Source organism: Pithys albifrons, chromosome 10 (assembly GCF_047495875.1).
Source record: "Pithys albifrons albifrons isolate INPA30051 chromosome 10, PitAlb_v1, whole genome shotgun sequence".
Classification (NCBI taxonomy): Eukaryota; Metazoa; Chordata; class Aves; order Passeriformes; family Thamnophilidae; genus Pithys; species Pithys albifrons.
In genome coordinates this window covers 9,256,997-9,273,850 of record NC_092467.1, presented here as the reverse complement: position 1 = coordinate 9,273,850, position 16,854 = coordinate 9,256,997, and the positions used below count along the sequence as shown (strand labels likewise).

Here is a 16,854-nt window from a genome sequence, read left to right as displayed (position 1 = left end):
GTTTTGTCTAAAGTAACAGAACAGATGGTAGAAGTTCATAAATATTTAAAAGGAGAGAGCATAAAAGAGTAAAGGAGTTACTGGGGATAATACACAGGAGAACAAAGCTGGGAATGAAAGTTGAAAAGAGAAAGGACAGGGTAGGCTAAAAGTTCTGCATTATAACAACTGTTGACTTGGCTATAAAGAGGAAATGCAATAGAAAACATTTTACTAAGATTTTTGTTTTAAAATGCATATACACATATTATATATAATGACACATTATTCTTAATATATACTATATATATTTTAATATATTGCTTTTTATAGAAAAATATATAAATTTGCATATAAAAATACATTAGAGAACAACCATGCATTAGTGATCCACTGCTGACAAGAATTAAGAAAACAGAGATATTACTGAGCAGTTAATTAGCTGCTTTGTTCATGACCATGAACTTGCCAGGAAGTCCCCAATTCCTAGTCCATATAAAAGTTAGAAGTTAAGTAATGGTCACTTCAGGATGGGAACATTATACAGGACAAAGGAAATGAGCAACATGACAGCACAACACCCTAACCAGGAAAGCCCCACAGGGAAAGTCCTCTGCTGCCCATGGAGGAAAGACCCCGTGTCCCACAAGTGGAAGGTCAGCATGTGGGACCACCTCCAACACTCATAGCAGCACTGCAAGCACACAAGGAGGAGCTGCTTTGTTCTTCCAGCTCTGAAATACCAAGACTATTGTGTTTGCTTCCACAGGGCACCTAGTTTATCAGTATCAGAGTGGTTAGCATTAATTCAGCAAACAGAAAAAGGAATTCACGCATCAGCTGAGGGTTTGTTACACTGGTAACCTAATTCAGTGGTTCTCTGACATGCTTGTTCAACCATGTCTCATGTAAATAAAGCAAATACATAATACTGGCAGGCCACAGAAACTGCAACACCAGTCCCTCTACAATTAAATGGGAAAGAAAACAACACAAAAAGATACTTACTAGTTGGGTATATACACTTGTTTTAGCTTGCTTTCTGCTTCTGCTGCTTTCAATCGTTTCTTTAAATAGAAAGAAAAGAAAAAACTGTTAGAATAAGAAGAAAATAAGAGCTATTTAACCTGAGAGTCAAGTAATATACATACAGAAACTTCAGCAGTTCTTACGTTTACCTTTTACTAAGCAGCTACCACTAAACCTTTTTCCATCAAGAAAATACCCATCAAAGACAATTGTGGGCATCAAATGACTATGTACAGAGTTTTACAAAGAAAAGTCAAAGAGACACCAAGCTACTATTAATAAGGACAAATTTCACTCCCATTCACTTCAATACAAATTCCTGCATTGTTCCCCTCACAACACTTTTTAATTATTTTTTTTATTTGCCCTGCAGAGGAAGATCTGACACATCAGTCGGAGTTGGGTCTCCATGATAACATTCACCAGATGGACAGAAACAGGTATAGCAATAATGCACCCTCTCCATCGTAGCTCCTGAACAGCTGACACCAATTCAAAGCGTTTCAAGCAAGATTTTTGTGTTGAAGGCTGAGTGACACAGAAGACTTTATTTAAACACTAAGGAGACCAGGAGCTCCTTTTACAATTCAAAACTTCACCATTGAAAAAGTAAGAGAGACACTCTGAGGTTCAAGTTTTCTCTTTATTACATTTGCAAAATAAATTTAGGGTGAGTGTGGAGGTCCCTAGACCAACTTTCTGTTCAAAGCTGGTAACAGTGGCCTGCATAAAGCCACAACAATGTTTTCCAGACAAACAAGCAGCATTGTGATATTCCAGAAAAACGGGTTAGCTTCGCATTTCCTATGCAGCAGCCTCAAGGCAGTCTAGGAAAATAATTATAAAGCTGAAATCAGTATCTCCATAGAAGCAGGAAGCAACCGAAAATGTAATAAAATTGAAGAGTGTGCCACTGAGGAACTGGACAAACATAAAAATCCTTTTTACAGGGACACTATAAGTACACATAGAAATAACAGAGTAAATGTTTCCCGTAAGCATAAAGCTTTGATCAGGACAGTTTTGAACAACAGCTTTCCATTTGACAGTCCAACAGCTCCTCGCCAAAGCTCTCTAGGCTCCTAAAGAATTCCCCTCTTCCCTTTTCCTGCAAATAACAGTCAACCTGTCTTAGAAATCAAAGAATTAAGCTGTCAGACAACAGAGAAAACAGAACTTCTGAAAGCTTTCCTGGGGACACTTTCAGAGAGCTGCAGTCTCTCTGGCTGACTCCCTTCTGCTGGTATAGGGCAGTTTCTGAGATTGCCTCTGTTAAACCTTACCCAGGACAGGAACAGCTGCCTGGAAAAAGGCCTCAAGAAAACCCCAAGGAAGACACTCTGGAGACAGTCCTTATCAATCCTACAGTGTTGGAGAAACCAATAATAAACATTTTGCTGGAAATCAGTGATGCAACTAAAGAGTTCTCCCTTACAATACAAACTAAAAATTCAAGATGAACATTTTCAAGCCAACCTACCTGAACATTTTTGGATAAGAAACAAAAGCACCCAGTGAGGGGGGCTCAAAAAGTGCTATGACAATGGTTCTCCAAACAGCATCAGAAACCCTCCTCTACCTTAGACAGAAGCACTACAAACAAAAAATATCCTTTGACAAAATGCATACTCAGATGCCTTTCTGCTCAGGACCTGCAGGCTGTTCCATCACAGCCTCAGCTGAAAAGGACGACTTCGAGCTCCAGGCACAGACTGCCATGGGCAGTTAGTTACATTAGCAGATGAACAGCCATAGAGCTCTCATAGCCTCCTCAGGAAATATATGGAAATCCATCATCAGATACTGATTAACAGCTTAAAATACTGCCTGATGAACAGTGTAAGAAACCAGTTTCCTCGAGACCTGAGCAAGAAATTCTGAAAACCTACACTGGTAGAGAACTGTTGGATCTTTAAATTTCTAGACTGTGAGAGGAAAAAGCTGCAGTTTTCCTGCCAACATCTCTCAAGGGGACTAAGTAGCATTACTATGTTATGACAGTTTTGGAAATGTATGAATGCAAGAGCTTCATCCAAGCACGCAACATTATCAGCAGCTGAAATATTCTACTGTCCACAATGTAAAGCCATTTGCCTTGGGGATATGGTTAATTTAGGGTATTAAGCAGCATTTTAGTAAACAGGTAAGAAATGTTAACCTCATACCACAGATTTTGTTTGTGACTGATGACTGGTGTGAGCTCTGACCTAACAACTGCCCTAAGTCACCTGGACTCCGCAACACCCTCCCCTCCCACAGCTGCCTGGGGATCAGCACAGTGCACAACAAGCAGCATACACCCTTATTACAAATAGCACACAAGGAAAATTGAAGGTTTCCAGAAGGTACCACAATGTACTGGATAAGAAGAGGTTTTGCACTAAGTACCTGGGGCTGTGGGCAATCGATACACCAGATATGATGAGTTTCCAATTTCCTGACAGTGACTGATCCCAGAAGGTACAAAAGAAAGGGGTCTGAGATGTAGTCATGCACAATTTCAGAATAATCCCTTCCCTGAGAGAGTGCTTTGCTACGTCCTTTGCCAGTTATTAATTGATCTATGCCTGAAGCATATTTACACTATAAATTCTTAATGCTGTCTGATGCAGTTATGAATGTCCTCACCCACAGGAAAATCCCTAAACATTTGTAACTTTTTCTAGTAGTTTGGACTGAAATAAATCTTTTCTCTTTCAGTTATTTATATACACACATCTTAAGAGGATAAACTTATTTACCTCATCATATTTCTTCCATCTATAAAAGGAAAATATTACCAACTTGTCTATCCCCCAGGGACCAAGGGATTAAAGTACTAAGCACTGTACATTCAAGTTGGTGCAAACATCTGTCCTTTATATATCCTCTCTCTAGATCTGATATCTTTCCTTCTATCCACTGGTCTTGAAAAAGTTTTATAATACATGACATATGAGAGAGCAAATGTTTGTGGTCATTTTCTAAAGAGTGAACCTTTTATAAAGAGGAAATAACAGAAGAAAAGCAGGAACATGGGGGATACTTCAACATTCATAATGCAAGAGTTGAGTTGGTAGACAGCACAGGGATGCCTCAAATATCCTCAATTATTAAGCCCTTATTATTTTATGATAAGGAAGATAAATTGTGTTTTCTGGATTTAAAGGAGAACTTTCACACTCTTTATTCTTTTTCAAAGCCCTGAACATAAAAGTGGTGAATATACAAGGGTGGATGGAGATATGGGACAACAAAGGGAATTAGTTTGTGATGTATTTGTGAGAAATGTTTGCAGCTGCTTGTGCTGCAACAACCCATCTCAGAACTGATGGGTGGTACCTACAGTCTCTGGCAGTTTTGGCAAGCAAGTGACAGAGTTCAACATTACTGCAGTTTTAACAGGAGGTGTTTGGGGATAAAACATCCTTTCTATGTGGAAAAACATTTCATTTATGTGATTCCTACATTGCTACACACAGGACTTTATGAAGGCTGGGACATTAAGACATCACTCACAGGTCTCAGCCAGGTACAAAGCAGTCTTGATTCCCTTAACAGAGACATTTCCTAACTGCACCAAAACTGACCCAGAGCTCCCTACCTCACCAAGGCAAACATAAGGGCACTTCCACTTCCTCCACTATCTCCCCAACACTATACACATACCATAAAACTGTTTTCCTCTGTCTATTCTTCCTATACTTTTCTAATGGCTCTTCCACATAAGAAACAGAAGAGTAGAAATTCATAGTATTTGATTTTTCTCTTGAAGTTACCTGCTCCTCAGGCATGAATAAAAATGCAAGAAGTCTTTCACTCCCAGAAAGCACATGACTTTTTCAGAGTGTCATCTGCCTCTGCCATGTCCAAGTTCTTCTCAACCGATGAAAACTTTAATGTTTAAGAGTTTTTAGGTCTTCCCTTCATTATATGCAAAACAATATAAGCATTTATAAATCTTTAAAAGGAAAAAAAATTACCCTGGAATTCACAACTAGGTAAGAACTCAACCTCTACATTGAATGAAAATGTAGCCAAACATCACATAACTCTTAGAGTTTTCAAATCACTGGGGAAGCCAACAGACAGCACTTAGTCAGTCAATGCTATTTGACTCAAATATATACCTTTGACTCAAAAATATACACTCTTGTGAACTGACATAGGAAATCTGTCCCAAGAAAAGAACGCATTCAAAGGAGACCAGGGATAGTGAATTTGGAATGCATCATGCTCATTTTTTTCAGGACAGTTGTGAAAGGGTTTCTTTGACAGGAGAGCTCTTGGAATCGCTTTGGATGGGCATTCAGGAGCCTACATGAAACCACAAATTCTGTGTTGACATTGCAGTAGAATTACTCTTCCAGCAGTTCTGTTCTTGGAGGGTCAGTCCTTCCATTGAAATGACTGAACTGCTAATTATGCTGGTAATCCTCAAAAGCATGGGGCATAGTTAAAGCCAAATAAAAATTACTGGATAAGAGAACCAAAAACATGCTCCAAAAGAAGTCAATTTGCACATATCTCAATCACAGTGTCCTACTCACAAGACAAGGAAGTGCTGCATTAAGCCTTTCCATCTTAGGTACACCAAGCATGAGTACACCTTATTGTTCAGTTCTAAGAAAGGGCCTTCTGTTGAAGGTAACCCAAAATTTCCCTTCCTCAATTGCAAGAAACAGACAGATTCTGCTTCAGGATTATAGCAGTGCTTTCTCATGCCAAGAAAATGTCAAGGGAAACACAGAAGGATGTAAACAGCTCCCAACTAATTGTTGCTTTTTCATCCAAGCAGGCAATTGGTTGGTGACAATAATCTTCACTCCTATGTTTTGTAACTCACCGAAAACACAGTTTAAATGGACTTCCAGTGTTCATTCACCCAAAGATTCCACAGGAATAAGCAAGTTATCAATACTTTTATTAAATAACATACAGACTTGGAATATAATTTAATCATCTTGAAAAGAGGGAAGTGGTAGTGTAAAAACTTGGGACACACACTTTTCATATCCTTTTGATATTGGCAGCATCTTATGTATACAAATGGTGTTAGCCCCAGAACCATTTTGTGCTATTATACCAAGGAAAGACTCTGCAAAGATCAAACACTACCAAGAAACAGATGGAGAAAGTTGCAACAGATGTGCTTTGCCAAAGACTTTGCACTCATCAAGTAAAATATAAATGTAATACACCATTATTTCAACTACAATGTCCTGCGCTTTCTTTGTGGTTACATATTGATAGCTTTCTAAAGCTTTTTATAAATGTTTCATGGTATTATCTGTTTGTACAAGCTGGGAATTTGAGATGAGGTCTTCAGCTCAGTTCAGATTTAATAGATGTGGTATCTCTGCATTGTAACTTCAACCTGTTCAGTTTATACTCACTCTACTATCTCCTAAGTGCAGAGCCTCTAAATGGAAGTTTTCCCCAAATCTCACTCCCTGGTAGACTCCTGGGCAGCTCACGGAAGGTTTACCATGACATACCATTTAACCATGACAGAAAACCCAGTGCACAGGATAGAGCAAAACAATACAAGAAAATATAGGTTCATTGGGTTTTTAATTGCTGCAAGAACAAATAATAAAAGTATTTTGCACAACTATCCCTTCTGCAATTTTGCCTATGTAATAACAAACTTTACAAAAGTGTAAAAAGCAATGGGAAAGGAAAGATCATGCCCTCATTTCTCCAGAGCAATTTTTAGCCTCTCACTTTCCCAGCTTCCATCACCATCCCACTTTCCTACCATCCATATCCTTACCAGAAGAAAAAAATTCAAAGAATGAACTTGGGAAAATGCTGGGATGTGGATGCCATTAATATTTTTTATTAAAAGTAAAACATAAGTGATGCAAGAAAAGAGTCCTTGTTTGTCCTGAGGATCCCTCTATAATTTAAACAGTGTCCCAACCAGAAAGAAAATGGTAAAAATCACATTAGAGATCAAGGTGCCCAAATATTAGCACATGTGAAACATCAGTCAGTGCCTCAGGCATCTAGTCTTTACCTCAGGCTGAATTTCCAAGGAAGCATGTTATGGCAAGGTATTTTCATAACTCCACTTTTCTAATACTTCAAATAGATGAAGCTTATCAGCTTAAGACTGATAATTATAATGAAAACTCCATTCTAAATTTCTCCCTTCCTTTACTTTATTTTCCTATTAAATATTGTAAGCAGTTTTCAGCAACTGACACTCTGCAACATTTTGCATGCTGCTCACATTGTGCTTTCTTTATTTCAGGGACCAACCAGCCTTCATATTTAAACAAGGAGAGATAAAAATTATTGTAAACACTAGTCAAAGTTGATTCTCAAGTATAACCAGTCTGGGAATTTGAGCCATCAACACTTCCCAGACAAACACTTCACTCTCAGAGCTTACATGGGGGACCTTTGTGCATCTGCCATCCAAGTCTTTGGCAGGCAGGGGTGGAGAATCAGCGTGGGTGCCTCTTGTACAGCAGCTGACCTTCTTCCCTCTTCCCTCCTCCTCCTCCAAAAAGTCACTGAAGTTAATGCTGACCTTGAACTCTACAGGCAGAAATTAACTGCACTGCCTTGCTCTGCTGAATTCCAAAACAGACATTGGAAACCCCCAAACAACCAAGGTAGCAGCAAACATGAAAAGAATGTACTCTTGCCACTGCTACTTGTTTGTATCCACAGAAGATCCAATGAGTTCAGTGACAGGAGATTGTTTGGTAGTTCCAATCATAAGAGGACCCACCTCATGGAAAAGCTGAACCCCAAGAGGAAGAATAAAGCAACAAGGCTCAGTTTCACAGGCAAGAAAAACATCAGTTAGAACGAAAGAGGTGATTCTGACTCCCTTACCTGCTGAACGTATCTGTCTGTAGTTTTCCACATATAGTAATATTCTATTATGCTTGTTAAGGACTTCCATGGGAGCTAGGGACACAAAGGAAAAGCAGCAGTCATTGCAGGGAGATGGCATACAGACTCACTGAAATTCACAGCATTTCTGTGACTGACACTTCGTAGCAGTCTTGCAACTCCTAACCCACCTCACAAAATAAGAAAAAGGGGCTGTCAGTGTTTGACTCTCCCAAGGGCATTAGATGCATATGGGACATACGTTAATTAAATGCTTATTCAAAAAAATAGTTTTCAGTGTAAAAGTGGAGCAGGTTACAGGTAAATCTTCATGCTGCATTGGCTCCACAGTAAACCACTCAAGAGAAGCACAACATGGAAGGGAACCCATGGGCTCAGACTCTCTCTGATGAGCAGCAGAGACTCAAGCAAGAGCCACAACTACAGTATCACAGTTCCAACTTGCTTGGCTTCAATGGAGCAGGCCCACTTAAAAAAAAACAAAAACAAAAAAAGCCCCACCAAACCCAAATGAAGCTACTAACAGAATTGTGCCCTGTCAGCTCTGTTCCCTGCATGAGAAGCACAGGATTTCAGCAGAACCACCAAGTGTTGTGCTACTTTCAAGTCCCTCCATCAAAAGATTAGAGCACAGGACAAGCAACACTGAAACTACTTGTTTTGTTCCAAAGGACTCTATCAGGGACACAGTGATCCATTCAATCCACAGGCTGAGTACCCAGTGTGGAACTTTGGCTAAATTACAGGACACTTCCCTTGGATGTCCAGAAGTTCTTTTGAAAATTTTCCATGGCCCTTTCTGAAATCACATTGTAAAAGTGACTACATTTTCATGTTTCAGAAGGCTCAGTTCTTACTCTCCTTCAAACACAAATTAATCTAGAGCAGTTTGGCTGCCACAACACTTTCCTAAATCCTCTCTCAGCTGTAGTGGAGCAGATGATTCCAAATTAACGTCTCTAAAGGAAAAGCAATCATCTGTGATTTGAAATTCTAACTGTACAACAGACTGTCATCAGTATGAGGTCTGCCTTTCCCCACTTTACAGCAAGACACATGCTCTAGTTCAAAGCCCTCTTCCTCAACATGATGAAAAACAACAGTTTAGACAAGCTGCAAACAAGCTCTGTCACTGATCAGAATTGGTCGCCACGGGGACCCTCGTTTTATGTACTTACAAAATCTTGCTGAATGTCAGTGAAATCTTTTCCATATTTTTCTAGTGCTTCCTCGAAGAGGTTTGCCTCTGAAGCAGACCACTCCTCCATCTCATCTCTGCACAGGACCGGCCCACCTTGTGGCACAAGCGCAGAGATTGCCTTGGAAATGTCATAGACATTTTTGTGCAAAGTGTCCATAGCATGGAACTACATTGTTGCAAAGGAGAAAGAGAAATGTAAGGATAAGCATCTGGAGAAAAAATGCTTAACAGTGAAACAGCAAAGACAAATTTTGCAGCAAGATTTGAGGGTGCAGTTTTCTATACCTAACACAATGTCAGTAAAAACTTCTTCCAACCTCAGACTCACTGCAATTGTCAGCATGCAAGTCTAACATTCACCAGCAATAGTGGGGGTTGTGAAATTCAAGCCTTTGTGCATCAATAATTCCTACTCAGCTCCTTACCAGCACCACCACTGCAGCACTGCTGTTAGGGATACACCCATTCCCTCTCAGAGTGAGTAGCCTTATTAACTACTATTCCACATATGGGGCATGAAGGTAGAGATCCAAGGGCATGTTTTCTCCTAGACAGAGCCACGCACCTTCTTTGTCAAAAAATCCACAAAAATTGCATATATGAAAAATAAGAGCAACAGCATACACATATGGTTTCTCATAAAGGCCAGAAGCCCAAAAACATTTAAGTTGCACATCTTAGTTGGATAGGAAAAAAGAATGACTCTCAGGAACAATTACTCCTTAGAAAGCTGAGCTATTGTTGTCTGCAACTTGTGATTTACAAGGGCTGAGAACACGCTGCAAGGGAGGAATTGATATTAGTAAACGAAAGCTTGGCTTTATTTCATGATTTCTGCAGTTTTAATCAGGATGTTATTTGCCTTTCATCATACAAGTTTTGTGCACATGCATAATTAATCTCTATACTAGAGATTTGTTCTATATATGAGTTTACTACTAGAGATTTGTTCTATATATGAGTTTACATTACTCCAGTTACAAGGTGAGGCTTTGACAACAGTTCTCTGGAGACTTCATAAATTTTATTTGCATTTTCATTAAACTTTCTCTAGCATAAGAGTTCAAGTTTTCCCTTTCCTCAATTTACTCAGCAACATTTATGACTATAAAATGTTAACAGTATGACCACCCCTCAGGTATTCTAAAATGGAGCTCAAAGAGAACAACTGGATCAACTGCCATTTCTTATCTGACCACAAGCTTTTCCCCTGGACAATCTTGCTCAAGAATGCCAGCAACAGTCTGATGCAGGGGAAGTGATGAGGAGTGGCATTCTGGCACTGTAACATTACAGACAGGCAGACAATCATTTGCATTCTTCTCAAGACAGCTATCAAACCCATGCAATAGATGGACTGTCAAGCATGTCATCAGAATATTTTAATAAAACTAAAAAACAACAACAAAAATCTTATAGAATTATTCGTGATGGATCATAGGAGGCCCAAGGCCAGAAAAAGTTACTTCATCTGTAACTAAAGGATTCCTTTACAAAGACATGGTCTGCTTCACAGCAGGCTGCAATTACAATCCATCTGCCCCTCTCTCTTTGCCAACTGTTGTTGCTGAGGTGAGTATTTTGCATCTCTCACAAACTTAAGGTCCTCTTAAAAAAAAAATCCTACCAGTGTGATGTCCCTGGAGGCTGCAGCAGCACTCATATGCAAACTTGGCTGTCTGACAGAACTGCTGCAATCCAGCGCTCGGGCAAACGTACCAACAGACCTGAAAGAAATTAAATACAGCATTAACTTTGCGTGCAAATCCAGCACAAATATAAACACCCAATCAACACTTTCTGGGATGAGCAGACTTCATTTCCCTGCTACAAAAGGACATGACTTTGTGCTCATTCTGAGCCAGAGATCATCCTCTCCAGATATGGTTTGTTATTATCAACACTTTACTTAGTTCATATGAGCAAAGAGGCTTAGGGATAGGAAAGGAAACAGAGGAAGACTGACGATCACCAACAGGGAGTTTTGACCTGCTCTCTTATCCCTTATCTCTCAATAGACTTAAGCTGTCACAGGAACTGAGCACAAGCAAGCTTTATGAATGGCAGTAGTGTCTTCCACAGCAGCAAGAGCACTGCTGCATTGTCCAAGAATACAGAGACAGATGTCAAGATCAGACAGGAAAAAATGCAGTAAGGCAAGCATTTTTCTAAAAGTTCCAATGTCATTAAAAACAATGTGTATTTTACAACTTAAAATTATATAATTTTTATTGTAAAGCCTGCATAAGAACACAGCAATTCTGGAATACTTCACACCACCAATAATTCCTGCATCTGAGGCTACAATTCCCATGCTTTTCATTTTATTTCTGAAGAAATTAGTTGGAGAAACGTATAACATATACATTTTCTCTCAAAATTCCTACTTCTCTGCCTGCTTGCTACACCACAGGTGCGAAACACAGTGAACTGGAGCTGAACTCTTCTGAGCAACTACAACAACAAAAAAAGGCAGGTCAGGTTTTTTCCCCTCTGCTCAGATAACTTCCCCAAACTAGCTGAGCCCACAGAGGAATACACTAGTGCCAAACAGTGCAGGAGTAGGAAAGGTAAATGTTTAAGCAGCAGTTGTCATCAAATATCTGGTTTTGGCCAAAATCCAAACCAGCCTCCCCCATCCAAGTGTCTGTGGCAATTCACACTTCATGCTCTCCCCAGCCTTCCAGTCACCATCCCCATCCTTCCTTCACAACTCCCCCATCCCCAGCTTTAGCTGAACTGACTTTTTTGTGTGTGTGTGTGTACACTAATTATAAACTGGAATGCTTTGCTGATTCTGGACAGAAGTAGTTTTTATTCTTATCCCTTTCAGGGATTCCCATTACAGCAGCTTACTGGCAAACCCAGTGGGCAACGTTGCACAGACAGAAAGAACAACTAAAACGAACTTTGCCACCAGAAGCCACAAGGTTTCCACAAGGTGGAAACCCCCCTCACAAAGGAGCTCTATAGTCACTCCAAACCAAACCACAAGAAAACCCAAAAGGGGAAAAAAGAAAAAAAAAAAGAACCAAAAGGCTGACAGAACTAGGGTTCATCTATAAAGGCTTAACTCCAGTTCACAGGGCTAAAGCCCTTGACTGCAGCAGGCAGCCCTGCAAATCATGGTCCATGCCTATCACCTACGACCTAAACCACACAGAATTTGTAGACTGCTACTTTTTATTTTTTCCTCAAATTATTCAGTCACCAATTGCTATGAGAGCCTAAAATTTAATATAGGCTTCTCTTTATATAAAAGGAAAACCAACAAATTAGTTCAAGAACCTTTCAAAAAAGAAAAGTTGATCAACAAATATTGCTTTGAGGTTAAATAAAAACACCATCAATACAGATTTGCAGGGTTTTACTTTATTGTGCCTACCTTTTGGAATCTAGGCCTTAGAAAGCATCCTTCCTTCGTCAAAAGCATTTAACAGAATTCTTAGCAAACTATTAATGGAGGTCAAAATGTCACTGGATTTGAAAAACACAGAAAATGGACAGAGCATCCTGTCAAGGATTTAGCTCGCTAAGTCTTCTGCAACCCGGCCAAAGCATTTGAAAAACCTCACCAATTACAGGATCTTTTTTACAAGCCATTTTCTCTTCCTTAATGAAACTGATTAAGTTGTAAATCTGAGAAGTTGTTCCTAAAGTCATGCAATTCTCAGGAAGACATGTAAAATGTCCATCTTTCAAAATGGAGCAAGTGACTCAAGCAACCAAAACTGGCATTCATACTAATAAAGCAAAAACAACTTAATGTGCCTGGAAGAGTTACTCACATTTACTTCTCCAAACAAGAGATAAAAACTTCTTACCGTGCTACCACCAGGAACTGGTCTATCTGCTTGTCTACCAGTGGGTTAAAGGCTTCCCAAACTTTTGTTTCAAGTTTCGACTGATCTCTTCCATCATCCTCACCTGGTTGAAAAACAAATCAGAAATGCTTAGCTTGGCTTTTTTAAAATAAAAGCACTTCCTACATTATTTTTTCTCACAATAATGTCACTGTTAACCCATCTTGGTTACTACTCTGCCTGACAGACCACTCTGAAAATTTTATGCACTTATTTTGTATTTGACAATTTCATCTTGACAGACACAGCAACACAGTTCATCTGAGTTGGGCAGTCAGATTTTTAAAAACTGCTTTCAAAAGACATGCCACGGCAAAGAGAGTACATCCTTCTTCAAACTAGACAGTTTCTTTTCAGGTTCTTTCCTCAGCTCGTCTCTCTTCCTCTTTTATCTTGTAGCACTTCTAGGAAAACAAACACACTCCCAGCTGCTCTGAGCAGGTAAAAAGTAACTGGTTCAACTCACGCCAGCTACTTTCTAAGGGGTTAATCATGGCATCAGACACTCTTGTTTTTATTTTCCTGACTCTATACAAACCAAAACACCCTGGAAGAATGCAGGAGCTACTGAAAAGTTTTTTCCCTTCTTTCTGCTTTCTTTAAAACATCCGGAGATTATCCTTCTCTGAAGCTCCATGTTGGCTCACTGAGGAAAGAGGATGCCTTTCAAATTAGTTCATCCTCACTTAGGAGGCTTGCCCAGCTGTTGAATAAATACCAGCTTCATAGACAAATTAAACAAGAGTCCTGACCCTTTGTTTGCCTGTTCTAGCATGAGACTAACAGTATCAGCAGAGCTCCTAAGCAAAAGACAGAAGTGTCTCATTGCTTTTACATCTTGGTCCATCCAGTCTGGACGGGGTCTTTACATCATGGGTCACAACCCTTGGTCTCTTGGGAGAAACACATCAACAGACCTTTCCCCATGCATTACACAGGGCTCAGGAAAGAGGAATCAGGTACTAACACTCCCTTATCCCCCTCAGTTTTTCTACTCACTTTTGGATCTGTAGTGTAGTTATTATTTGGTAACTAGTATTGGTCACTGCTACTACTCCCTTTTCCTTGGGCCAAGGTCCTTGTGGTCCTCCTGCTCCAGGAGGTAGCTGAGGCCTCACCACACCAGCCAGCAAATTCTTCCCCTGCCTGTTCTGCAGGTGAGAATTATAGGCTGGCAGCCAACACTGGGAATGGGAGAAGGCTCCAGGGAAAAGGCACCTGGCAATAATGGGCAAATTGATGAGGGCAGACAGCATTTAATTGGCAGTAATTTGGGAGGCGCTCTCATAGGGGAGTGAGGCTTGATTAAAAACACAAAAGGCTTTAGAGACATGATGGAAATTTGTGCTTCCCATGGAAATTCTGAAATCTCTTAATAAAACGAGTGCAAACTCCAAGAGAGCCCATTAATTCAATTTATTTCAACAACTTTTATGATTTGGACAAATGCCCATATAAAGACCAGTTTGAAACAGAACTAATTGCCTTCAGTGGGCTACAGCCTCAACAAACCCAGCCACCTTGTACACATGGCCTGGCAGTGGAAACCTCCACCTTCCACACCTTGGCAGGCTGCACACATGGAAATGGCCACATTCAATGTGGACTCTTCACAATTTAAATAAATTACAGAAATTACCCTCTTTTAGTAAGTCTGTTATATCTGCCTGGTATCTGTTTCCAACTCGAATCTCTCCTTTATCAGCAAGCAGAGTCTTTTGTTGAGGATCATATACTAGTGAATAAAAGAAGAAATCCTAAAAAAAACAAACACAAGAGCAAAAAGGAAGGTAAACAGTGTTATTAGCTTTTATTTTCAGCTTTACGTACATACTACCAAGCTTTTATGTGTTAAATTTGCCTTTATTACCTATATATAGATTTTAAAATTGGGTGAACAAACAACAAATGAACCACTAATTTTAAAACCCCATTTAAATGCTGCTGTTTTCTTCTACATTGGAAGTGCAACAGCTCTCCTCAATAGCAGCCCACCCCTTGGATCCCTCAGATCAAAGTGAACAAAGCTCCTCTTGCACAAGCAGCATTCAGAAGGGCCAGGAGACAATTTTTAGTCATGTCATAGCTGTTTCAGAACACAAAATTGCATTTTCTCATATCCCAACACTGCAGTATAAGATGCCAGTGACTTTTCTGCACAGAAATATTGGTACAAACTGAAGCATAACCAGTGCAACCTCATAGAGACATGAAGCCCCAGGCTACCCCTGTGGCCTCTGCTGGGCTTGCTCCAGTCTGTCACGTCTCCCTCATGCTGCAAGGCCTAAAGCTGGACACAACACTTCAGAAGTGGTCTCATGAGTGATGAGGTGAGGGGTGGATCCCTTCCCCCTTCATCTGCTGGTTACACTCCTGCTAATACAGACCAGGATGTGCTCAGCTTTCCTTGTCACGGGGATGCAGTGATGACCAACTTCTTGCCTGCCACCATCTAAGCTTAAATCATGTGTTTCCTTCAGCTTGTTCAGGAGAGGGGCAGCAGATCTGGCAGCAGCAGTTATTAGCTGCAGGTGGCACTACATTGATTTGTTGCTTTTGTTCAAGTAGATGAGAAAAAGGCTAAAATAGCTGCTTAGCTTCCCTTACCTGGGTGTGTAAAATTAAAGCAAGAAGGCATACCAGAATGAGAATGTTCTGCCAGGCCAGAGAAGAAAAACAGCCAAAATTTTAACTGCTTAAACCTGCACAGTATAATTAATTAAACTTTTCTGCATGGATAAGTACTTAGCTATAGCTATTGAGTGACACATCAGAGACCAGGTATGCTCCATCAAAGTAAAGTGTGCAATACTAGGCAGGATTAGAGCTCTTGCAGGATGTGGAATAACAGACCTTTTGTGAGCTCTGTCCACAGCAACACTGTTACAAGGAAATGTTTCTGTACAGAAACAGGACATGTGATGCACCATTTGTCACATCTCAAGTTTCTGGCTCATTTTCCCTTTTCCCATATTTCTGTGTCACTAGCAGGCACTCTGGTTAAATACATCTCATTTCATGCTCACCTCATTTTCCCTTTCCCTATATTTGAATGTGTCAACAGCATGCAACAAAAATTAGGACAAAACCAGCATCAGTTTCAAGCCCTGTTTGGCTTTATGAAGATCTGGCAAAGGAAAAGAGAGTCTCTCAATCTGTCATACAAAGCCCTTCCCCAAAAAAAAGAATTGCTGTGAATTTCCACAGTAACATAGCAAAAATTCTGGAAGGGAATTGAACTTTAAGAGTTGTCTGTAGTTGGTTTGGGGTGGGGGGATTTGGTAGCATCCTAAATGAATGATATTTTTCAAAAAATTGATTCCTACTCCCACAGGCACCAGGGTTAAAGTACATCAACCTACTGACAGAAGACAGCTTTGGAATACATGAAAACTCTTTTATATTACAGCTATGTAAAGAAATTTGGGTCTCTTGCTCCCCGACATACACAAAGCTCAAGATAGTACAGTATTTTGAAAATGTACTGTTGCATAAATAAAATGTAAAGAAAAGCTTTTGTCTTACAGGCTTCCAGGTTATAAATACAGTGTTTTATTTGTTCCAGCTCCAAAATACCTAACTGCAGGATAAAGTAGATGCAGTGCAACATTAATGCTTTTCAGGCACGTTGCCCAGCAAATATGCAACCCAAAAAACACTGCAGTGTAACAACACAGTGGGCCCCAAGGACAGACCAACTTTACAGGCAATTTCTTTACACAGTCTTTCTTGGCCAGGGAAAGACATACATTGTGGAGGGGTTTCTGCCACAGTATGTGACCACTGGATGCCCTATTGCTTCTCTTTTACTGGTTATCACCAAGAATTTTCTCATATAAATATAAACCCCATCCTTCTCTACCAGTCTCAGCTCATCCTATTGTATCTTGTCCAGTTTTGTCTCAAATCAAGCATGTTCAACAAAAGACT

The 16,854-nt window shown here is 40.0% G+C and overlaps 1 protein-coding gene across 4 annotated transcripts in view; it reads right to left on the bottom strand.

Annotated features, from left to right (window-relative positions):
• Positions 1-16,854, bottom strand: part of MTA1 (metastasis associated 1) — a 76,854-nt gene that overhangs the window by 31,635 nt on the left and 28,365 nt on the right. For all 4 annotated transcript variants that reach the window (XM_071564546.1, XM_071564547.1, XM_071564548.1 and 1 more), the window contains exons 6-11: positions 14,564-14,681; positions 12,886-12,988; positions 10,689-10,788; positions 9,039-9,227; positions 7,840-7,914; positions 988-1,046 (exon numbers count right to left, since the gene is read on the bottom strand). In XM_071564546.1, the coding sequence (XP_071420647.1) occupies positions 988-1,046; positions 7,840-7,914; positions 9,039-9,227; positions 10,689-10,788; positions 12,886-12,988; positions 14,564-14,681 (644 nt within the window). The remainder of the gene's footprint in view (positions 1-987; positions 1,047-7,839; positions 7,915-9,038; positions 9,228-10,688; positions 10,789-12,885; positions 12,989-14,563; positions 14,682-16,854) is intronic.